Source organism: Phoxinus phoxinus (genome assembly GCF_949152265.1).
Source record: "Phoxinus phoxinus genome assembly, chromosome: 18".
Lineage (NCBI taxonomy): Eukaryota > Metazoa > Chordata > Actinopteri > Cypriniformes > Leuciscidae > Phoxinus > Phoxinus phoxinus.
This window is the reverse complement of record NC_136893.1, coordinates 5,679,950-5,702,984: the sequence shown is the minus strand read 5'-3', so window position 1 is coordinate 5,702,984 and position 23,035 is coordinate 5,679,950. Positions and strand designations below refer to the sequence as shown.

The following is a 23,035-nucleotide window of genomic DNA, read 5'->3' as shown; positions in this document are numbered from 1 at the left end:
TTAATAATAATGAGAAATATTTATTGAGCATCAAATCAGCATGTAATGATTTCTGAAGGATCATGTGACACTGAAGACTGGAGTAATGATGCTGAAAATTATAAATTGGAGTAAATTGGAGTTTACAATATATTAAAAGGGTAAAAACTCATTTTAAATTTTAACAATATTTCACAATATTACTGTTTTTACAGTTTTTTTAATCAAATGAATGCCTTGTTGAGCATTAGAGACTAAAAAAACGTAAAAAAATCGTACTAACGCCAAACAAGAACGGTAGTGTATGAATCTTCAGTACCATGGTATATATCGTAGTACAATCACTTTTACCAAGTTTTGTTCAAACTTAGAGCTGTAAAATAATATCATATCTGGTTTAAAATTAAAATATATTTGTATCAGTTCACAGGTGCTGTTATTTTACTCATCGTCACGTGTTTGTGTTTATAGGTGTTATTTAACCAGTTCAAATACTTCTTCAACCTGTACTTTCTGCTGCTGGCCTGCTCACAGTTTGTGAATGAGCTCAGATTAGGGGCTCTGTACACATACTGGGTTCCTCTGGTGAGTCACAATACAGTTTTGTTATGATATATAGGCCTGATACTAATGTTCACACAGGCAAACTGTAATACGTTTTTTTCTGCATTTTTTCCATCAGGGGTTTGTTTTGATTATTACGATCGCGAGGGAAGCCGTTGAGGAGATACGATGTTTCCTACGAGACAAAGAGGTCAATTCACAGATCTACAGCAAACTCTCCACAAGAGGTGAGCTATTGTTTCCAATGATAAAGCACTTTGTGTGCCAATGAGTTTGTGGTGTTTTCATGTAGAATGAAGTCGTATTGAATGAAGCTGATTCCTCATGCATAGATTTGTTAGTTACATGTGTGTGGTAAATGTTGTGAAGTGAGCAATCAGCTGGAGAGTATTATTTGTTGGCTTTGTACATTTCACTTGTTTTTTCAAGTTTTATTGTCTGGTGTAGATTTGAATGTGAATAGTTGATTCCTTATGCAAGGATTTGTTATGTATAATTTTGATGATTATGGCTTACAGCTTATGAAAACCCCAAATTAAAAATTAGAATATTGTGAAAAGGTTTTCATAAGCTGTAAGCCATAATCATCAAAATTATAACAAATAAAGGCTTGAAATATCTCACTTTGCATGTAATGAGTCTATATAATATATTAGTTTCACCTTTTTAGTTGAATTACTGAAATAAATTAACTTTTGCACAATATAAAAATGTTTCGAGTTTCACCTGTAAGTCAAAAGCTCAAGGAAAATTTGATTTCTCAGTTCATCACCCCTTAAAGTTTGAAGATTTTAGTGAAGAACGAAATCGATTTATTTAATAATCGTTGCAATCCAAAATCAATAATGATTAATCAAACATCCGTAGTTGCAAATATTTTGTATTTCAGTAGTCGGGACCAATCTGTAAAATGTCACGGTTCTTGGTAACCAATATCGCCACCAGAGCAAAAACTATTGAATTAAGTACTTAAAAAAATGTTGTCCTGTTTTTTTCTCATCCGTTGGAAATCCGCCGGTGTTTATTCAATTGCGCATTTAAATACAGTTGTCAATCCAGACACTTTGCAGTGTACTTGGCAGCATAAACAGCTAAACTTGTATTCAGATTGCCAATGGGTAATAAACAGAAAGCAATGAATTCTGCACTCTCGTGAAAATATACTTTGTAACCAACCCCTTTGTTGGTTATAATAAAAGATTTGCGAGTGTGTGGCTCGCGTTGAACAAAACAAAACCTTGTGTGTTTTCAGCTGTTTAGTGGATTCTGGCTAACTTACTGACTAGCACCTCTGATTGGCCATTGCATTCACGCCCAACAGATATGATTGTGATTGGTTTATCAGTGGCGCACGAGATGCGATGAGCCTTGGTCAAGGAAAGTTGCGATGGAGTGTGTTGTAAACAACATTTGCTCACTTTAAGAAATTGTGCAATTAGTTAAAGGAACACTTCACCCATTTGCATTAGACTTTGTATCTTTAGAAACCCAGTCACATTTTCGAATGGTCATGGTTTATTCCCTTATTTTCCCCTGAGATGGGAGAAATAAGGATTTAAGTGTTCCACTTCCTGCTTTTTATGACGCAAAAATCGTCAATTTGCGTCATAAAAAGCAGGAAGTCAAATTTCTTTGAATAAGGGTAAGACTACAAACACTAGCTCATCATTTATCCAGTAGAAGGCGCTGTTCCGCATGTTTTCAACCCGCCCATAGAGGGATCTCACTCACAGAATGTACATATAGTGTCAGCCATTCTTTATTTGGAAGCTAAGCTAACAGTTTCTTATTCTGTGGAGAAAGCAGAGTAGTAGCGGTGACCATCCTCTTTTTCCCGGACATGTCCGGCCGTCGAGATCGTCCAAAATGTCCGGGATTCGGCTTTTGCTTTCTGCAGTCGCATTCATAGTTTACATGCACACCTTTTGTTTCAATCTAACTGAATTCATTCCGATTGGTGAATCTGAATGTAGTGTTTACATGAACGCTAAACAAGTGATCGTTTGATGTGCGTTTTAACATTGCTAGGAAAATTCCCGCTCCTCCGTGAGAGATACGAGACCGGTGCGTCTCACAGGCGCCGGCGCCGCTCATCAGTAATCACGCCACCGGGCTCGCATCGTTCTCCGCGGCCGTCAGTCTCGTTCCTGCTCGTCACAGTAAACATGAGGAATGGCGACTGAAGAACGCAAAATCCTAATCCTGGACATTTTGGGCGACATCAAAATACCGGGCAGACTCACGGAGACTCACTAGTAGCATAACCTTGTTGTTTACTGCGATCTCTTACCGGTAGGCGTGGCCTCCTAGGGCAGCGAAGCAAGTGCATTCTGGGAGTTGTTGTCTTTCATCCCCATAAGCCAAAAATACATTTTCTGGCTTTTCTCAGTCTAGAAGGCTCCAAATTCAAAAATAATTTCACATTTCTTCTACATAAATGACCCATTTTAAATACACATTCATCTTTCCAGAGGTGAAGTGTTCCTTTAAAGACTTTTTAAACAATTTATTTTATTTTTGTAGTATGAATGTAGATAGTCAATTAGAAGTAATTCGCAAACTTTTCAATATAATTGCTGTCATTGAAATGTCTATGAAATGGAAAAAAACCAGCAACAATGGCAACAATATGGTGCCTTTTATATTAAGATGAGGCTTGCTAAAGTATGCAGATGCATCAGCAATAAAGCAGACTGCAGTTTGTCTTTAATTTGAAGTAGGGATGTAAATTGTATCATATACTGGGGGATGAAAAGCATCTGACAATAAAAAAGGAAGAGAACCTCCTGTCGTTTCCATCACACGCCTTCCTTTGATGTGGCAGGCTCTCTTCTCTCATAAAGTCAGTGTATGCGTGCTCAGCACTAACGGCCTCCATATAAAGCTCATGGAGCAGAGCTGGGGCATTTGCTAGCTACCTGGGAGGGCTTCTGATTGCCCTGCCCAGACCAACAGGGACGAAAAACATCAAAGTTCATCATATTTAAACTGGCCCTCAGCTCGTTTTTTAATAGACTCACACCATTAAATCTGGGTGTGGGATTTATGGTCGCAGGTCACACCTTCCGGAGCAGAACACTAGTTTTTCCCGGTTTCTGGATGTTAAAAATGTAAGCTGTAGGGGTGTGACATAAGCCATACATGTTTCTTCTTAAAAACAATTTTTTTTTGATTGAAAGATTAATCAAAACCAAATATTTAAAAATATATAATGTGTGTAAATTAAATCTGCAACAATATAGCATTTAAACTTAAATGCAATAAAAGTGTCCTTTCATTTCCAAAAAAAATGCACATATACATATGTGCTAATGTCTTACATATGCATTGGTAAAGGTCTCCACGGGGGTTAAAGGTCCCTGACCTTTTCCAAACAATTTTAGCTGTGCATTTTCAATGGAATGAGAGATCGTTCTCACAGCACTCTTGTAAAGCCGTATAGGAGGGTATTGTTCAAAAACAAATGGAAATCTAATATGCACTCAGAGCTTTTGAAAAATCTGAATGGGGACTTAAAGAAGGCTTACATATTTGAATCTTCACTGGAGGTTTGCAATGAAATATGCAGATTTACGAAACCTTCAATAGTTGAACAGATGTTTTTTTTTTTTTTACATTGATTCCTATTATGCAAATTTCTGTGGTAAATGAATTGGGGGATTATAAAACTTTTCTGATTCACAATGTATGAGGAATCAACAGAATTCTCACAGTCATGGAAAACCTGGAAATATATCAGGATATCTTTGAAAGTATGCATTTGGCTGTAGTTTTCAGGGTATTTTCAGATTGGGCATTGCTGTTTTTGATGTATAACTTATAAATATTGTTTTTAAATGTTTAAAGGATCATTGTATGCATCAGCCACAATTATCACACTTTTGAAATGCATCAGTCTGATTTTCTCTTTATCTCTCTCCGCAGGAACTGTGAAGGTGAAAAGTAGTGGAATCCAGGTTGGAGATCTTATCATCGTTGAAAAGGTTGGTTTGCTAATCAGCTCGGTCATTGTTAGGAATCGAGATCTTTTGACAAATGGCATCTCATAGCTCTCAATGCTTTAGCTGTTTACCTTCCCTTGAGATTAGGGCAATTCAACCCCCGAGTGGGGCAGTGAGACATAACAAGCTTTATATGCATCTGTAAAATGAAATAGTTCTTCAGAGCTCCTTTTCAAAAGGAAATTTTAAGTTTAAGTCACCCGTGTAAAACACATTAGAGATATTTGGCTAAAGATCCAACATAGAACATTCATATTGTATTTATTAAACTAACCAATGGATCAAAAAGCTCTATTTGATGTATTTAATGCTGAAAAGAGCTGTCAATCATTTTGAATGACTGAAGCATGTGACCCGAAGCCAGTGGTTGGTTATTAGTAATCCTGCCTAATTCCACTCTGGTATTTAGTGTTGCCTTTTGTTCAACTGTTGCCTTTTTTCCTGTGCGGACTGAAGCCTATTGTAAGGAACTGGTTTCCCCCTACAAAGTCTGAGAACATGAAATTTGAGACATGTCCGCAGTCTCCAATTACCCACCAGGCCAATTTTCTTAAAAATGTTGATTTTACACAGAAAGACGACTCGCACATGCTGCGCTCAATCTGGTTTTGTTAAAAAAAAAAAAAAACATTTATTAGCTAAGTTAATGTGTGAATCTTATGAAAGATCACATTCTTAACCTAAGAAAAAACACATTTTATAATTGTAATAGTATTTGCTTGTTTTGCAAAAAGAAAATGCATTATGGCATTATTTTCCCCTCCATATTCTCATTAATGACTCATAGCATCTGGAGTTTTTTTCAAAATGTTTTTTAATTAATATTATTCTGATTAGGTCACTGTCAGAACTAAAGTACATAAAAACATAAAAAATTACTTTAATGAAAAGATCTACATAAATTAAACGTTCTATTTTTGCGCTTGATTGTCATGAACAATACAAATAAAAAAATTTCTTCAATATAATGTAGAATATAACTATATAAATGTTTTGGGGGGGGGGATTTTTGGGGTGAAATGTCTCAGGTTTTGAAGTACTTCAATTATTCCGACTTGATAAATCAAATATGTCAGCAGCTTTCTGGCAAGCGTTGTGTTTCACCAGAACTTTGCTGTAATATGTTTGATCTTCTAACCCTAATCTGCGTAAAATCCAATTGGGTTTAATATTTAGAGGTTGCATGTGGGTTATGGGGGTTACATATAGTAAAAGCCTAATTGATTAAAAGCGTAGCCCGCGTTTAAGATACCGGTGCCACGTCCGATGTTTTGAAACATCTGCCGAGTTTAATAGCGTTGCGAATTCATCTTCTAATAACTACAAACAGAGCTGGGAGTGAAGCGAGGGTCAGGCCGAGTGGAACTGGCGGTCAGAGCTGCCACAGTGGCACCACCCAATGATTTGCTGCGGGCCGTACTGGTAATTGAGTAGATTAAAGCCAAACAGAACTTATACAACTAAACCAAGGTGACTGCTGCTGACGACATACTCGAGTTTGGGTCTTTACTTTTTATCTTTTACCTTGTTTTTCTCTTTCTCTTCCTCCCCCCAATCCCTATCTCTCCCTCCAAACTCTTTATAGAATCAGCGTGTTCCTGCTGACATGATCTTCCTAAGGACCTCTGAAAGAAATGGTAAACATCTGTCGGTCATTCATCCAAACTTCCCAAACAAAAGCACAGGGGAAATGACATGGCCGCGAGGGCAACTGCATGTAGATGGAGGGATTAGCCTAAACCTCGGACATTTAATGAGCTACGCTGAAATTGCCCAGAAAGATGGCATGCATTGCGATTTTTGAAATTCTCTTTAACACACTGACTGCTTTAGATTAGGCTGACCAGATGTCTCTGTTTCCCGTGGCATGTACGTGCTTGTTTAAAAAAACATATCAGTGCATGCATTGGGTACATTTTAATTTCATCTTTGTTTTTAGTTTTTGAAAAAAGAATAAGAAACTCCTTAAACCAAAGACTAGTATAAAAAGTCACAAACAAACTGACCGGAACATTTGATATATTACTTATTATATATTTTATATTATTATATATTGGTCACAATTTAGTTTAGGGTCCAATTCTCACTATTAACTACGACTTTTGCCTCAATAAAATCCTAATTACTGCTTATTAATAGGGAGAAAGGTTGTTAAGTTTAGGTACTGAGTAGAATAAGGTCATGTGCTTTATACGTACTATTAAACAGCCAATATCCTAGTAATATGCATTCTAATAAGTAACTAGTTAATAGTAAATAAAAAATTTAAAGTGTTACCATTACATTTTATATTTATATAGTAAAGAAGACCATAGTTATTACTTATCAGTTTCTCGTTAATTTATTCCATTTAGATAATACACATTATCAATTTAAATTGACATTATTGTCGACAGACATTCATTTCATAAGTTTGCCTTTGATTAACTATAATTTTGAGTAGCATGAGAGTATGATATTCCATACTTCATCACTGTACTACATTTATCTCGATCACAAAACTGGTAACGTTGTCTCTATTATTAAATTAATTTCACATTGATATATTGAGCTTGAAACGAGAAATATCCCTGGTTGTCATCACAGAAATCTGATCACCTCACTGTTGATCCTGTGTTTGGACTGATGCTATCTTGATTGACATTCTTTTTGTCTTTCAAATTTCAAGGCAGCCATGAGGAAAATCAAGGCATGCAAAGTAGCTCAGAAAACTGAAGAAATAGACACGGCAAACAAATTTAAAGTGCCATCAGGAGTGAAAAAAGACAATACTTCCTGAATAAGAAAATGGAGTTAAGTATTAGGATGTAGTCATATTCTAGATGGTTGCTTGCTAAATAGTTTTACATCAGTTTTTAGTCAACATTTTTTTTAGGAATTTGGAAAAATTAGTAGGTACTAATTGGTCTAAATGGATCCGATAAACATTTTTTTGATCATTGGTTGTGCTGGAATTCCGCCTGGCTGAGATTTCCTTGTTTCAGGGGGTGGAAGTTGCCAGTAGTAGTTGATGTGTTATTTTTACGGGAAGGGGAGCATTGTTATCTGCCCCGCAGATGGACACCATTAGGCAATTATTAAGAGTCCAGGGTTGAATGGCAGAGCGACATGTCTTCAAATGAGTGGGGGTGGGTGGCATGTCCTAATGGCAGTACTAGCTTTAGGCTTACTGGAGTGGTTTGCCTGACTAGCAGTTTAGTTTAGGCGGCGAACACATTTCATTAAAGGTGTGTGATCTTAGGCACTGCATGCGGTGTGTATTAAATATGTTTTTCAGTAAAACAAGAGTTATAAATGTTACATCACACTGCCCTTCGGAGTTCACCAGTAAGACATTACAAGGCATTCTTCTGTTTTAAAACGTGTCCAGGAACAATGATTAGGAATATTATACCAAAAACTGACTTTTGGTCAATATATTTATTTAGACACTGATTTTTGTCCTAAAGGCTCCTGTTTTCTGAGGACTGATCAGTTGGATGGAGAGACCGATTGGAAACTACGCCTCCCTGTGGCCTGTACGCAGAGACTCCCCACTGCTGCTGTGAGTCAATCACCCATGATTCATTTGTTTCATATAAAAAGTACACAATTTTGTTGCAGGGAAAAGTATGTTAGCCCTTTACCTGGAATAAGTTAATCATACAATTTGATCGGGGGGCGGTTGCATAAACTGCTTAGACTAAATGTATTTTTCTTGCAAAAGGTAACTATATTATCACCCAGCTCTTTATATAATGTTGGATATATATGTATGTCCAACTTTTTTTCCGCTTACCTACTGTAGAATATAAAGCAATCTATAGCAAATCTCATCTGCCTCGTGTCATCGCAAAATGTATATTATTGCACAGCTTCAGTCTGCTAAATGTAACTATGAAGCATGAAGATATTCAGATATTATAATATTTACATGGTTTTCTGTAAAGCTGCTTTGAAACGGTGTGTTTTGTGAAAAGTGCTTTACAAATAAATTTGACTTTAATTTTGAGTACTATTTGATGTTGTCATGAACCATTTATTTAAGCCTCTTTAAATGTTCCCTCAGGATCTACTGCAGATCAGGTCATTTATTTATGCTGAAGAACCGAACATTGACATCCATAACTTCATCGGTACCTTCACTAGAGTGAGTACATGTCATTGCTCGATATAGCGGCGTTGCATTTCTTGAGACCTGGCAAAACCCACATAGCTTGACAAGCTTTTTTGTGTTTTACATCTGACAGGAAGATGGAGACCCTCCAGTCAATGAAAGTCTGAGCATTGAAAACACTCTTTGGGCGAGCACTGTCATTGCTTCTGGTAACCGAAAGAAAAGCATTTTTTTTTTTAATTGTGTACTAGTATATCAAATAGAGGTGTGCGATATGTACCGTTTACAATAATATCGTAATTATTGTTTTAATTATATGTCCCTCACTTTGCAAAAAAACAACAACTATAAAATAATTGTACATTTTAAATTGCATTTTAGACACATTTGAGTGTTTTCTGCTTTTGCTTTATTTTCAACAAAATATATTGTATTAAAAAAAATTGTCAAATTAGTTAAATGCATGATTCAGTAACTATGTTTCCATCCAAAGTTACAAATTTAACTTACGAGTAAAATTGGAATATCGCTTAAAACATTCGCTAATAAAGCATCGTTTCCATCCCATGTGTTCAAGAGAACAAAATCACCACTCCCATTTTTATTACAGATATTTTGCACTATTTTTATATTTTTGGTGCGCGTGTGTGTGCGAGTGTGATAACCCAACATTTGCATAAAAAAGGTGGATGGAAACTGTTGTTGGTGACTGTCTGAATTAATCAGCTGTTTGAACGAATCATTTGAATGAATGACTCACTGTCAATGCTGTGAACTAACCACTGCAAAGAATGAAGAATATGGGAGTCTAATTATCACTATTGACAAAATACCAGAAAATATCAAGAAATAATTTTTCTGTCAATATCACACACCCCTAATCTCAAAGTGGCTTAATGTTCAGCCATCTTATAATGTGCAAAATGGAAGATCATGCCTGAAAAGGCATATATGTTCATTTTAAAAAATATTGTATAATATGACTTGCTGTTTTTGTTTGTTTGGTTTTTATTGTATTTATATGATATTTGTAAAGCTGAGAAAAGCTTGTTGGATAATCCTCAGAAATGTTTTGTCCTCTAATCCTAGGCACAGTGGTTGGGGTGGTGATTTACACCGGTAAAGAGCTGCGGAGTGTAATGAACACCTCCAACCCAAGACATAAGGTAAAATTAGCAGTATCATAAAGTCAACAAAATCTTAGACATTTGTGTTGTCACACTCATTCTGCATGTGACGTGCTGTTGCAGATTGGCCTGTTTGACCTGGAAGTGAACTGTCTGACGAAGATCCTGTTTGGTGCTCTGGTGGTGGTGTCACTGGTCATGGTGGCTCTGCAGCACTTCGCTGGTCGCTGGTATCTCCAGATCTTCCGCTTCCTTCTGCTCTTCTCCAACATTGTCCCTATCAGGTAAAAGTTTATTCTCCTTGTCTGTAAAATCTAAAGCTGTTTTGTTCAGTTTTACTCACAAGTTCGGACAATTTGAAGGTTTTGTACGTGCATTTAGATGTGTTTGTAATCAGATTGTAGTTTGATTTCTCACATACTGAATGTCTTGATGCTTGATATGATGATTATTAAATGGTATCAACTAGGGCTGGGAGAAAAAAAATAGTTTATTTTCACGATTCTAAAATCGATTTGTTTATTTATTCCAGGATCGATATTAATTCAAATTCAATTGCTTTATTTTTGTCCTTGCTTGTAGATGAGTTTGACAGAAGCTAGCCACTTTCGTTCCAACAGAGAATGAAATGTGTCGTTATCTATAAGTGTTGTGTGACGTAATATCCGTGGACGCGTGGAAGAGACGTGAGACTGAAAGCACTGAAAAGCCCTCGCGTTACTTATATGCTGAGAGAGAGATAAGACAATAGAGCTGCATGATTCATCTTTGACCAAATCATACCGCAACATTCAAAGTTGTTTTGGCGCTGCCGCTGACCGGGAGAGATTTGTCATTAAAAGCAGCACAGTCTTTTCAACCTCATAGTATCATTATTTCTGTGATGCAATAGTTAAAATTATCATAGAAGTATTTGGATAAAAGTTGAAAGTTCAAATATGAACACTGATGTCTATGATGGCGATCAAAATCAGCATTTGATAGAAACTTGGTGCATTAAATAACGCATTTATCGATTACATTGTTTCGCCACTAAGTGGCGAAAAGTGACAGTTAAAAAATGTATTTGTTATTGAATCATTTATTCAAGAGAATGTAGTATTGTATGATGCTTCTGAAATAAAAGTCAGAAAGATGTGATGATTTGTTTTTGTAAATATGACTCATCTTATACATCATGTACAGTCTGTATAAGTGAATGATTTAACTTTTCCCAATGGTCTAGTGTTACATTTTTTTTTTGCAATATCGAATCGCATTTCTTAAAAAAAAAAAAATACATATACCGCAATACATATCGTATCGGCTCCCAAGTATTGTGATAGTATCGAATCGGGAGATAGTTGTATCGTCCCAGCCCTAGTATCAATCAAAAATTTGAATACATATTGGCATCATATCTATGCATTGGCCTTTCAACAGTCCTCATGTGACCTTGGTGACACACGTTTGAATCTAGTTTCCTGATCTCATCCCTCTATAATGTCCTGTTCTCTCTCCTAAAAGTGGCAAAAGGCCATTCATTAAAAGTACTTATCTTGCTTTATTTCCAGTTTGCGTGTGAATTTAGACATGGGCAAAATGGTGTTCAGTTGGATGATTAAGAAGGACTCTAAAATCCCCGGGACTGTGGTTCGAGCCAGCACCATACCAGAGCAGCTGGGCCGGATCTCTTATCTGCTCACCGACAAAACTGGTATGATTTCCTTTTCTGCTTAACAAAGCCTTGCAGTGACCTGACCTGAGACATATTACAAAGCTTGAATGTCATATATGTAATTACAGAGCTTTAAAGTTGGTATGAAACGGAAGTTGCGATAATCTTTTCTTCCATATTCTGACGTATATCAGAGAGAAACGAGTACTTGAACAAGAAAAAGGGTGTGAAATGTCAATTTTGATTTTATGATGACTTTAATTGAACTGTAAATGCATATGTAAAATCTGAATTTTTTGTTGTTGTTGACAAAGTGAGAAAAGTTGACATAAAAAATGCATTTTAATGCATTTGCCTTTCATAGTGTGATGCACACTACCGTTCAAAAGTTTGGGGTCGGGAAGTAAAACAAAGGAGAAGAAATTAATACTTTTATTCAGCAAGGATGCATCAAACTTATCAAAAGTAACAGTAAATAAATGTATAATGTTACAAATATTTCTATTTCAAATATATGCTGTCCTTCTGAACTTTCTATTCATCAAAGAATCCTGAAAAAAATGTATCACGGTTTCCACAAAAATATTACGCCGAATATTTTTTTTTAAACATTTAATAAATGTTTAATGAGCATCAAATCAGCATATTATGATGATTTATGAAGGATCATGTGACACTGAAGACTGGAGTAATGGTGATTTGCATCACAGGAATGCATTACATTTTTATAAATATTCAAATTGAAAACATTTATTGTAGTAATTCTTCACAATAAAAGTGTTTTTACTGCATTTGGATTAAATAAATGCAGCCTTGGTGATCACAAGAGACTGCATTAAAAAAAACGTAAAACATTTTTTTTTATAAAAAAAAGTTATCTTATTGACTGAATTGAAGAATATTGACAAACTTTTGAACTGTATCGTATTTCAGAGTAAAGCAGAATATATTGTAGGAAATAATGTAGGGTGATATTGGTTGGGTTGCATAGTTATCTTTATAGGCAAGTTAATTGTCAGAATGAACATTTTTATGTGACTCGGGAGAACAGGAAAAAGGAAGTTGTGAGTTTGACAGTTAAATTTATGCTCCTTAATGCGAAGGGCTTTTCTGAATGAACCAAAGCAGAAATGAGACCATTATGCTGGTGTCTGAGAGTTGATAGTGCTGAAGTGTTTCCCCCAGTAGCTCACAGGTATCTGAGGCTCTTGCCATGGGGCTTAAACCTGTGTGCTGAGAGCGCAGACATGCCACTTATTACAGCCACAAATCAGAGATGACCTGAAAGCTCTCATCCTCACACACTTACCACACAGAGTCAGTGAGCTCTTCAAATTTATGCTTTTGACCGCCTGTAAAATGATGGCCTCTTTCCCACACGGACACTGATGTAGCTTGACTGAGCCAGTGAATAAAGGGGGTCAGAGGTCATTGTAATGTAAGGGATAGACCAGCGACGCCTGACTGAAATACTACCGTGAGGCTCTGTTAAAGAGTGGCCGACGCAAGAGGTGTCGGGAAACGAACCTGAGGCTCTTTGTCATTAACAAGCCATTAGTGTTAATATTGTGTAGTTTGAGGTTTTTGGGCTACAGGAAGTGCATGTCGATCAGGGAAGGTTGTTAGAGATTGACATTTCCTTTCACAGATTTGTCTCTGTTATCGGTTATGTTCGAAATTGAAAATACTAGTGTACTGCATGCTGTACAGTATGTACTGTATACTGTCTACTATTTAAGAAAAAACAGTATATACTATATATTTTACAGCTAAAATGAGTTGTGGTGTATTGGTAAAAGATCTGGGCTGGTAATCGATAGATTACTGTAATACTGTAATAACTGTAATATGGATTATTGTAAGAAAGAAATGATTGAAACGACTGTGAAGCGGTTTCATGCTCTCTCTGGGTCAGCGGCAGTGTGAAGACAGATCTGAATGTTCACTGTGACCCTACTTGTCAAAGGTTTAATAGACAGAGCTGAATTGTTGTCATTTAGAAAGACGTGGGTGTTTGAAACGAGATCGCAATCTTTTAATTGTGCAGCTCCACTTTATTATAGCTTTATGACAGTTTTTTGTTTTTGTCAGGTCAACTAGTTGAAATTATAAAAGTTTTTATAGTTCGTTTTATTCCAGTAAATGTTTATTTTGTTTTTTTGTTTGTTTTATTTATAATTACCCCGTTGTGACCTTGATCTAGACATTTTATCTCATTTTATTTGATAGGGGTGTACCAGTAAATGCATTTTAGTTTTTTTTAGTGATTTTGTGCTTTAATTTTTTCTTTTTAGCTTTAATTGTATTATTTATTTCAGTTTTAGTTTCAGTAATTTTAGTACTTCATTCAAATTTTTATATTATTTCAGCTTTATTTCAATGAACAAAGACCATTTTTTATCATTTTAGTATTGAACGTTTCTAAAACATCTGCTAAAATGAATATACTTATAATTATATAAGCAGATCTGTTTATTTAGGCAGGACGGGTCGCCCTCCTCTAATGTTAATGGTTTTCACAGGGACTCTCACTCAGAACGAGATGGTGTTCAGACGACTCCATCTGGGAACTGTGGCGTACGGGATGGACTCCATGGATGAAGTGCAGAGTCACGTGTTCAGCGCTTACACTCAGGTATTCCCAGGATTCAAAATGAGCATACTTGCTGCGTACAAATTCACATACAACCACTTTTTTGACAAAATAACAAAATGCAAGTTATTTGTGCAAATGTACGGTTCTGCTGTAGATATTCGGCTCTACTGATTATATCTCAGCATATCCAAAGCATGATTTATGTTCTATGAAGTTTTTGTTTTATCAGATTTATCATCAATTTTTTACGTTTTGGTTGTCTATTAACTTCTTTTAAAAAAAAAAAGGAGAGAAAATTACCAATTTTAAAAAAGGATTAAAACTTCGATCTGAGAAATCGAATGAAAAATAATTACCGTAATTTGAATCCCAAATTTAAGCACATAATAACTATAATGTGCCATGGTCATGGGTTCAATTACCAGGAAATGCATGAACTAATAAGATGTGTACCATAAATATTAGTTGCTTTGAATAAAAATGTCTGGCAAATGTATAAATGTAAAATGTGTCTTATTGATGACATTGAATTACTTGTGATATATGATTTTGGTTTTTAGCACCCACCTATAATATGCAGATTTGGATGCAGCCTGTCACTGTATAACTGGCCTGTTTGGAAAAGCCCATCACAAAGCACTATTGTTTAGCTTTTTGTCCAGAGAACAGAGCAAAGTCCTTGTAAAATAAGTCCCTTTCACCTCTTACTGATATGTTTAGTCCGTTTGACACCAGAGGTCACTGAGGCAGGAAACCGGGGTCATAAGTACTCCGGCCTCTCAATAGCTTATATACGAACTTACAAACTCTGTCATTAGTGCTCGGAAATGTGCGCTCTATAAATAGTAGCTCGGTGCTAAAGGTAATTGTTCATATATGTAACACATCTGGGAGCATTTATGAGTCCTTTTTCAGGATATTAGCAAGGGTCGGTTTATTAGCAATCAGAGACGTGGACGGTTTTATCATTATGTCAAGTCAAAGTGCTAATTCTTGCTTCAAATCTGGTCATAGAGAATCAAAATAAGGAGAATGCCTAGTTATAGGTGCACTACATAACTGTCCTTACACTATAAACAATTTTTAACTGAGAAGAAATGAGTAACTTTTTACAAATGTGTTTTGAAAAATTCACCATCACATACTTCCTTTGTGGAGAGAGCAATCCCAGAATGCATTGCGACAAGCTCGGAGGAAAGAAATTACCACAATGTATCTAGATATATGTAGAATATTTACTTAAATTTCATTCAGTAACTAAAAGTATTAATAAAAATAGTTTAGTGTACTTAGATTTTGTAATGTTTTTGAAAGAAGTATAATACAGTAACAGTAATATTGTTAAATATTATTACCATTTAAAATAACAGTGTTCTGTTGTAATTGATTTTAATTTATTTCCAGAATGAAGTTCAAAAGAACAGCATTTATTTGAAATGGGAAAACTTTTGTAACATTATAAATGTCTTTGGTGTCACTTTTGATCAATTTTAGTGCATCCTTGCAGAATAAAAGTATTATTATTATTTTCTTTTTTTTAAATCGAATGACCCCAAAACGTTTAATGATAGTTTAATTACAAAATCACTTAATTCACCTTTAAAAAATATATATATTTCAGTCACCAAGCAGTCCATTTAAAGGGATAGCTCACCCAAAAATGAAAATTCTGTCATAATTTACTCACCCTCATGTCTTTCCAAATCCATAAGACTTCCGTTCATCTTCAGAACACAAATGAGGATCTTTTTAATCTGAGAGCTTTCTGTCCCTCCATTGGCGGCTAATACCACTTTCAAACCCAAGAAAGGTTGTAAAGATATCGATAAAGTAATAGATGTGACTCCAGTGGTTTAGCATAAATGTAATGAAGTGAAACTTTGCGCAAAAAAACATAATTTATCACTTTATTGACAGAATTATTAATGACAGAAGTAAATGTTTTGGGAGAACTAACCTTTTAACTTTTTACGCTAATCAAATCAGTTATGATAACCACTTTATTGTCATTTTAGATTGAACAAAGTAGACAATCATGTTGAATCTGATGTCCACAGCCCCCTCATGACCTCCAGGCCTCTCGGGCACCGGCCGCCACCAAAGTGAGGAAGACCATCAGCAGTCGAGTGCACGAGGCGGTGAAGGCCATCGCTCTGGTGCACAACGTGACGCCGGTGTACGAGTCCAACGGTGTGACGGATCAAGCGGAAGCTGAACAGCACTATGAAGACACATGCAGGGTTTACCAGGCGTCCAGTCCAGACGAGGTACTGCAGTCTCATCCATGCTGAAATAATAACCCTTATATTAAAGGGCACCTATTATGACATTTAAAATGTTCCTAATGTTGTTTAGGGAGTCCCCAACAACAGTTTTACATGCATGCAATGACAAAAAACACTTTTGTTGTCGTATAATATGCATTTATTTTTACCTGATTTGCTCACCGACTCCCAAATGATTCGTTCAACGACTCATTTTTCAAACCCCTCCTTTGCGCGACGCTAATCTGCGATTGATCAGATGACCCAGCAGTGTTTACAGAGATAATACTTATTATTTAACACGGAGTACAATGATGCTTTTATCAATTAAATTTTGTTATAATAATGATTATAGTCCACTGCTTTGTAGTTTGTAGTAAAAAACTAAAAATAAGATGAAGAATTTAATGTTATGTTAGCGAGCATAGCCCAGAGTTCATATTGTAAAAGCACAATCAGTCTTTGTTTGCGTTAGCCCGATGCATAAACATAACGTTTTTATAAAAAAAAAAAAAAAATGCAGTTACGTTACTACGAGGTATTACTCTATTATTTAAGACAACTCCGAAAACAACGACAAACGCTTCACATATATCGATACAATTGTCATTGAAGACCTAGAAGCTAAACGGTGCTTACACACAACAAACAAAATAATTATTAAGCATGCTACATAAAACATAAAAGCAACAATTATTAATAACACTTACAGGTTGTGATACGGAGGAGGAAGCTGATGCAAATACACTTGGAACTGAACCTTCCTTCAATATCAGTCGGCTCGCGAATCCAAGTTTAATTGCATTTAAGTTGGTAAAGCAATCGTCTTCAAAATGGCGCGAACAAAGCACAAGGTTCGGACTATACTTCTGTGGTATAGTTGTATATATGAATTGTAGCCACTTAGTCTTCAAATGCTCCTCCTTGGGCAGATGGAAAAAGTTTGCTTTTGAGTCGCACTTCAGAACACAGCGTCTCGTCGCCATGATGTTTCCCTGCTGGCCTTGGAGCGCAATAAGTGGGCGTATCGTATTCGAATAACTTGACAAGTTGACGTCATCTAGTCAGAGAAAAAGCTTCGGTCTTCTATCGATTCATAAAAATGACTCGGAGTCGACTCTTACTTTTGAAAGACAATAACTTTATATACGGTGCACTTTCATATTTCAAACTTTGCAGGATGTTTTTGTTCACTTAGATCTATGTTACACACTACATGAAAGGTACATTTCAAAATTCCATAATAGGTGCCCTTTAATAAATCCGTGACACTTTACAGGAACGTTTTAGCATTACTTAACTACTGTAGTTACCATGAACTAAGAGTGGACAATACATCTGAAGTTTTTATTCATCTTAGTTCATTTTAATTTCAACATTTACGAATACATTATTGAAATCAAAAGTTGTATTTGTTAACATTAGTTAATGCACTGACATGAACAAACAATGAACAACTGTATTTGTATTAACTAACATTAACAAAGATTAATAAATAATGTAATAAATGTATTGCTCATTATTATTTCATGTTAGTTACTACATTAATGTTAACAAATGAAACATTATATGAAACTATATACTGTATATATAGATTACAAATCATATTTTAAAAAAATTTGCATTCATAAAACATGAGCATTTAAATAACATCACATGACCATTTGAATTATTTAAAAACTTTTTAAAAATCTGAACAATTTGTATATATATATATCTATATTAGGACTGTCAAAAGATTAATCGCGATTACACATATATTAATCACATAATATATGTGTGTGTGTACTGTGTATAATTATTATGTATAAATACACACACATTCATGTATATATTTAAGAAATATTTGCATTTATATACTGTATATACATTTATATAATTTATATATAAATATAACCAATTTTTCTTAAATATATACATGATTGTGTGTGTTTTTATATATATAAATAATTCTACACAGTACACACACATATATTATGTAAACACAAACTTTTATTTTGGATGCGATTAATCGCTATTAATCTTTTGACAGCCCTAATATATATATGATTTAAAAAAATTTTTTATATATATATATATATATATAAATAATTCAGAAAAATCTTTCTCATGTATGCGTCTACACACACGTCATCCTCGTGTTAGATGATTCACAAATGATGATTGGAGCCTTTGGCACATTCACTTCTGCAGCCGATCACTTCTGCAGATGTGCTGTCTCGTATTCGATTATTTCTGGGCACCAACACCAAATCTTTTGGGCCAGGAGCGAGTGATGCATGCCGTGTTCAATCGACCCATGCTGTGGTTACGTGGGCACCGAACGCATCATTACTGGTTTGGTTTTCACCACTGCATGCCAACGCACTGACTGTGTGTGCGTTCAGCGAGACACTGACTAACTGCATTGATGTTCTGGAGCAGAAGCCCTGACGTTTGTCGGAAAGACACGACACAACGATCTTTTAGAGACGATTGTTGCTGCTTTAGCCATGCCCCCTGAAATTAACCCTTAAAGACCTAGAACATTTCTGGAGCACCTGACTCGCCTGTTCTTTTCTTTGTTTTTATAACCCATTATAGCAGTCAGCCATATATCATTTTAAACAGGAGAACTTGAAGTTTCCATCTAGCCCATTTAAATTCCCAATTTTACATTCATTTTGTCTTGGAATGGATGAATTTACCAGATTTAAGAAAAAAACGGTAGCACATTTTTTTTTTTTTTTTTTTTTACTCAACTCAAACAAATCCTCCTGAAGTTTGGATTTTTTCTTTTAGAAAGTTTGACTTGGATATTCTAGATATCCAGATGAAATTTTGACTACATGTAACAATCCCTAAGCAAGTTATTGCCATTTATTACAACATTATTATAGGCGATTTTCCGTGAAAAGCTGGTGCTGGTGTGTCCAAAAAAGTTCAGGAAGTAAAATAAATACAAAACTTTGTAATAGAACACTGAAGCAAAAGTGACATATATATATATATATATATATATATATATATATATATATATATATATATATATATATATATATATATATATATATATAAACCAATCTGGGCATGAGGATGGGACTAAGCATCAACAATCATTCCTGTTTGGCTCAGAGAAACAAACCGCATGGGTTATGACGAATCAATGCTGATCAAAACCTGATGATGACGCAATCACATTCACTACAGAGCCTCTGAATGTCCAAATGCGATCAATACCCGATACCACATAAAAGCAGTGAATCTCCTCTTTACCGGACTTTTTAAAGATTACAGATTGGATTAGCGGTTCAAGAGTTATTAAACATTTAAGAACAAAGTTATTTTTAGCCCCCGGCGGCTGTATAGGTCTTTAAGGGTTAAAGGAAATCTAATTCATACACCAAGTTTTTAGAATTATAATATTTCTATTCCTGTTGGCTTCATATCTTTGTGGAGCCAAAACTTTTGAATGAATGACTCTAAAATATATAAAAACATTTGAATACTACGGAGCCCCTAAAGGGATTTTTGCAAAAAAAAAAATATATATATATATATATATACAGACTTTCTCCCGAGCACGACCTGAGCGCGAGAAAACCATCTCGTGAGCACGTGAAAGTCTGTATATTTTTATTTTTGCAAAGGTCCCTTTAGGGGCTCCGAAGAATACACATCCTAACCATTATTTTAAAAAAAAAATAGATTTTGCTAACAATTACTACCATTTGAGAGTCTGAAATAAGCTGTGATTTAAAAAGATAAAATCATCTGAACTTTTTTTTTAAAGGACCTTGACAGTCATAAGGGGCTACCGTTCTCTCTGTGATGTCACTTCCTGTTTTATGGTTTTCTTGTCTCGTGCCAATAACATTCCTGCATTGTTGGCTCTACCACACCGTCTTTCATTTGGTGAATTAAAGTTTTTAAAATATTAAAGGTATAGCGGAGGATCTTTCCTAATTTTAGAAAAGACCCGCCCTCTCCATTTAAAAAAAAAAAATGCACATGCGCAACACTCTATTTGCTCCCGAGAGGGAACGCCTACTAGCAGTGATTTTAAATGGATTTCTCCAAATAGCATGACAAACTTTACCTGTCTAGTAGAATCTTCGCGACTGCGGCATCAGTGGGAAGCCCAACCTGTGCTTTTAGCGCACGCCAGCGTGTGAACGGCCTTACGTAAACATATCACCAGAATGATTAACACTTAGGTGGACCAATAGTATAGGCTACCCACCCGGAAAAAGAAAATCCTCCGCTATACCTTTAATGTTTTAAAACCAAAAAAAAGTTTAAGAAATTTTTTTACCTAAATATTTCTTTCTTGTGTTTTTAATTCAGAAATTGAAAACGTTCATCATATACACTTTTTTTTTTAGCTTTTAAAAAATGTTAGGAAGAAAAAAACGAAGACCTGAATATTTTTTTTACTTACATTTTTTTTTTTTTTTTATTCAGAAATTGAAAACATTCATCATAGACGGGAAAATAAATCTGCTTTAAAAAAAATAAAAATAAAAAATTAAGACCTAAATATATTTTACTTAAAAGATTAAAAGTTGTTTTTTATTTAAATTCAGAAGTTGAAAACATTTATCATAAAAGAAAAAAGTTTTTCAAATATTAATATTTAAAAAAAAAAATATTTTTGTAATAAAAAAATAAGATTTTTGTAACTTTTTTTTTTTTACATTTATTTACATTTTATTAATTGTTTCTTTTTAAATTAATAGATCTGAACACACACAAATAGTCTGAACAATTCCTTCTCAAAATTCTTCAAAGTGGCATCTCTTATTGTTCTGTGCATATCTTGCATACGCCTCATTTGTTGGTTTCTAACAGCGAGGGCAGTTTCCGGCAGCAGTCCGCCCATCTGGATACTGTGAGATATGTTATTAGCAGCTAGTCAGGGAGGGCATAAGAAATCGGGTTTTTTGATCTCTCTGTAACCCTTGGTCTGGAAGTTATTGGGCAATAACTTCTGCCTCCCAGAAATACCCCCCTTCAGCATCACACTAATGGATGGCATCTGGTTTGCCTTTATCTTCACGTTCCCTGAAGAGAACATGCTTATAATTGGTGGCTCATTGCATACTTGCATTTTCTGCGCCACACGTCCAAAAACAGTTGCAGGAAACGAGTCGAGATGTTAAACCAAATGGTTCTGTGTTTGATTTTGAGTTCGTTTTTGTTTAAGAAAACAGCTTGTGGCACGTTTAAGTAATTTGCTTAAAGTGTAGACAAGTAGCCCGACTTCCTGTTTGTTTATGACATTTGCTTATGAAACTCAGCAGTTTGCAAATGCGGAAATGTTTAATGTATTATGTTTTCTGTTTTGATCCGTTTCTCTCGTGCACTAGGTGTCTCTGGTTCAGTGGACGGAGAGTGTGGGACTGACGCTGGTTGGCAGAGATCAGTCTTCTATGCAGCTGAGGACACCTAGTGGACAAATCCTCAACTTCACCATCCTGCAGATTTTCCCCTTCACCTACGAGAGCAAGCGCATGGGCATCATAGTGCGAGTGAGTGCTCTTCAAACCTGTAAACTCCCTTAGCTTATAAAATGACCTGTTCGACATACAATAGGGAACCAAAACGTCTGAGATCACGTACACATCTGGATTAATAAAATAAGTGAAATAGGTCTGTGTATTAAAATAGAAAACATTCAAAATATAAGCATTTTCACTTCCAGTCTGAGATTTTGAAGCTGCATTTTTGTAATTGTTATGTATTTTGTCATGTTTAATGGGTAGCTGATCGTTTTGAATTATTTTTTAAAATGAAAAAAAAAAAAGTCGCACCACAGGACTTTTTATTTATTTATTTATATGCATTTATTAATTATAGTGGACAAATACATTTGTTAATGCATCAGACTGGCAATGAAAAAGACTTTTACAGCATTTATTAATCTTGTTTAATGATAATTTCTACATATTCGAATGCATTTTTACATCAAGTTAATTAGCATTTGTTATTTCATTATGAAGAAACCAAAAATATACAACGGACAATATTAAAATTTGTAAATACATTTTTAATTAAAATTCATTATGAACATTTTAATAAAATTATTTATAAATTAAATGTGGAAATTAGTTTGAAAATAACATGATAATTTAACCTGGATGGATAAAGTCTGTAAAAATGATTGTTCACCGAGTGTGTTTACATGCACCCTCATAATGCGATTACAATGGGATTTTGGCAATATTGCGATTTAAACTTTACCTCATGTAAACACAACAAAAGATCAAACTAATGCGATTAAGCTCATAATCGTAGTAACCACAATAGCATTAAACTGTGGCGCACGCCGATTTAATCACAATGAACAGGCATGTAAACGCCTTAATCACATGATTACAACTCTGAACAAAGTGTGCATGTGCTCGGACGTACACGGATGCCGTGTGTTATCCACACAACTTCATGATTCATGAATTAACTCCTGTGACATTATTCAGAAGTTTTCATTCTACCCCGAATCGCTAAAATCTCTGCAACTTATCTTAGTGTCTGGCAACTATTCATTTGAACACCCTAGTATCTTTTCGCACTGGCAAGAACCACACACATTTGCTCCAGAGAACATGAAAATCTAGTTTGCGGCGCTCTACCCTTTTAAACAATGTGATAATTGAAGATCAGCCCCAAAATTATATGACTAGACTGGCTGTTATCTGAGAAAGTTGTGACCCTGCCCTGGGCTTGATGACTAACTCTCCCCGAACAAACTCTCAGCTATTGTTGTTGGCCT

At 35.2% G+C, this 23,035-nt stretch overlaps 1 protein-coding gene across 1 annotated transcript in view; it reads left to right on the top strand.

Moving 5' to 3' along the window:
• The window catches only part of atp9a (ATPase phospholipid transporting 9A), a 51,313-nt gene that overhangs the window by 4,042 nt on the left and 24,236 nt on the right, over positions 1-23,035 (top strand). Inside the window, exons 3-15 of the mRNA XM_079587585.1 lie at positions 451-564; positions 662-770; positions 4,468-4,526; positions 6,130-6,181; positions 7,994-8,088; positions 8,593-8,673; positions 8,774-8,849; positions 9,730-9,806; positions 9,891-10,051; positions 11,321-11,463; positions 13,947-14,059; positions 16,078-16,287; positions 21,633-21,794. Coding sequence (XP_079443711.1) covers positions 451-564; positions 662-770; positions 4,468-4,526; positions 6,130-6,181; positions 7,994-8,088; positions 8,593-8,673; positions 8,774-8,849; positions 9,730-9,806; positions 9,891-10,051; positions 11,321-11,463; positions 13,947-14,059; positions 16,078-16,287; positions 21,633-21,794 — 1,452 coding nt within the window. The remainder of the gene's footprint in view (positions 1-450; positions 565-661; positions 771-4,467; positions 4,527-6,129; positions 6,182-7,993; positions 8,089-8,592; positions 8,674-8,773; positions 8,850-9,729; positions 9,807-9,890; positions 10,052-11,320; positions 11,464-13,946; positions 14,060-16,077; positions 16,288-21,632; positions 21,795-23,035) is intronic.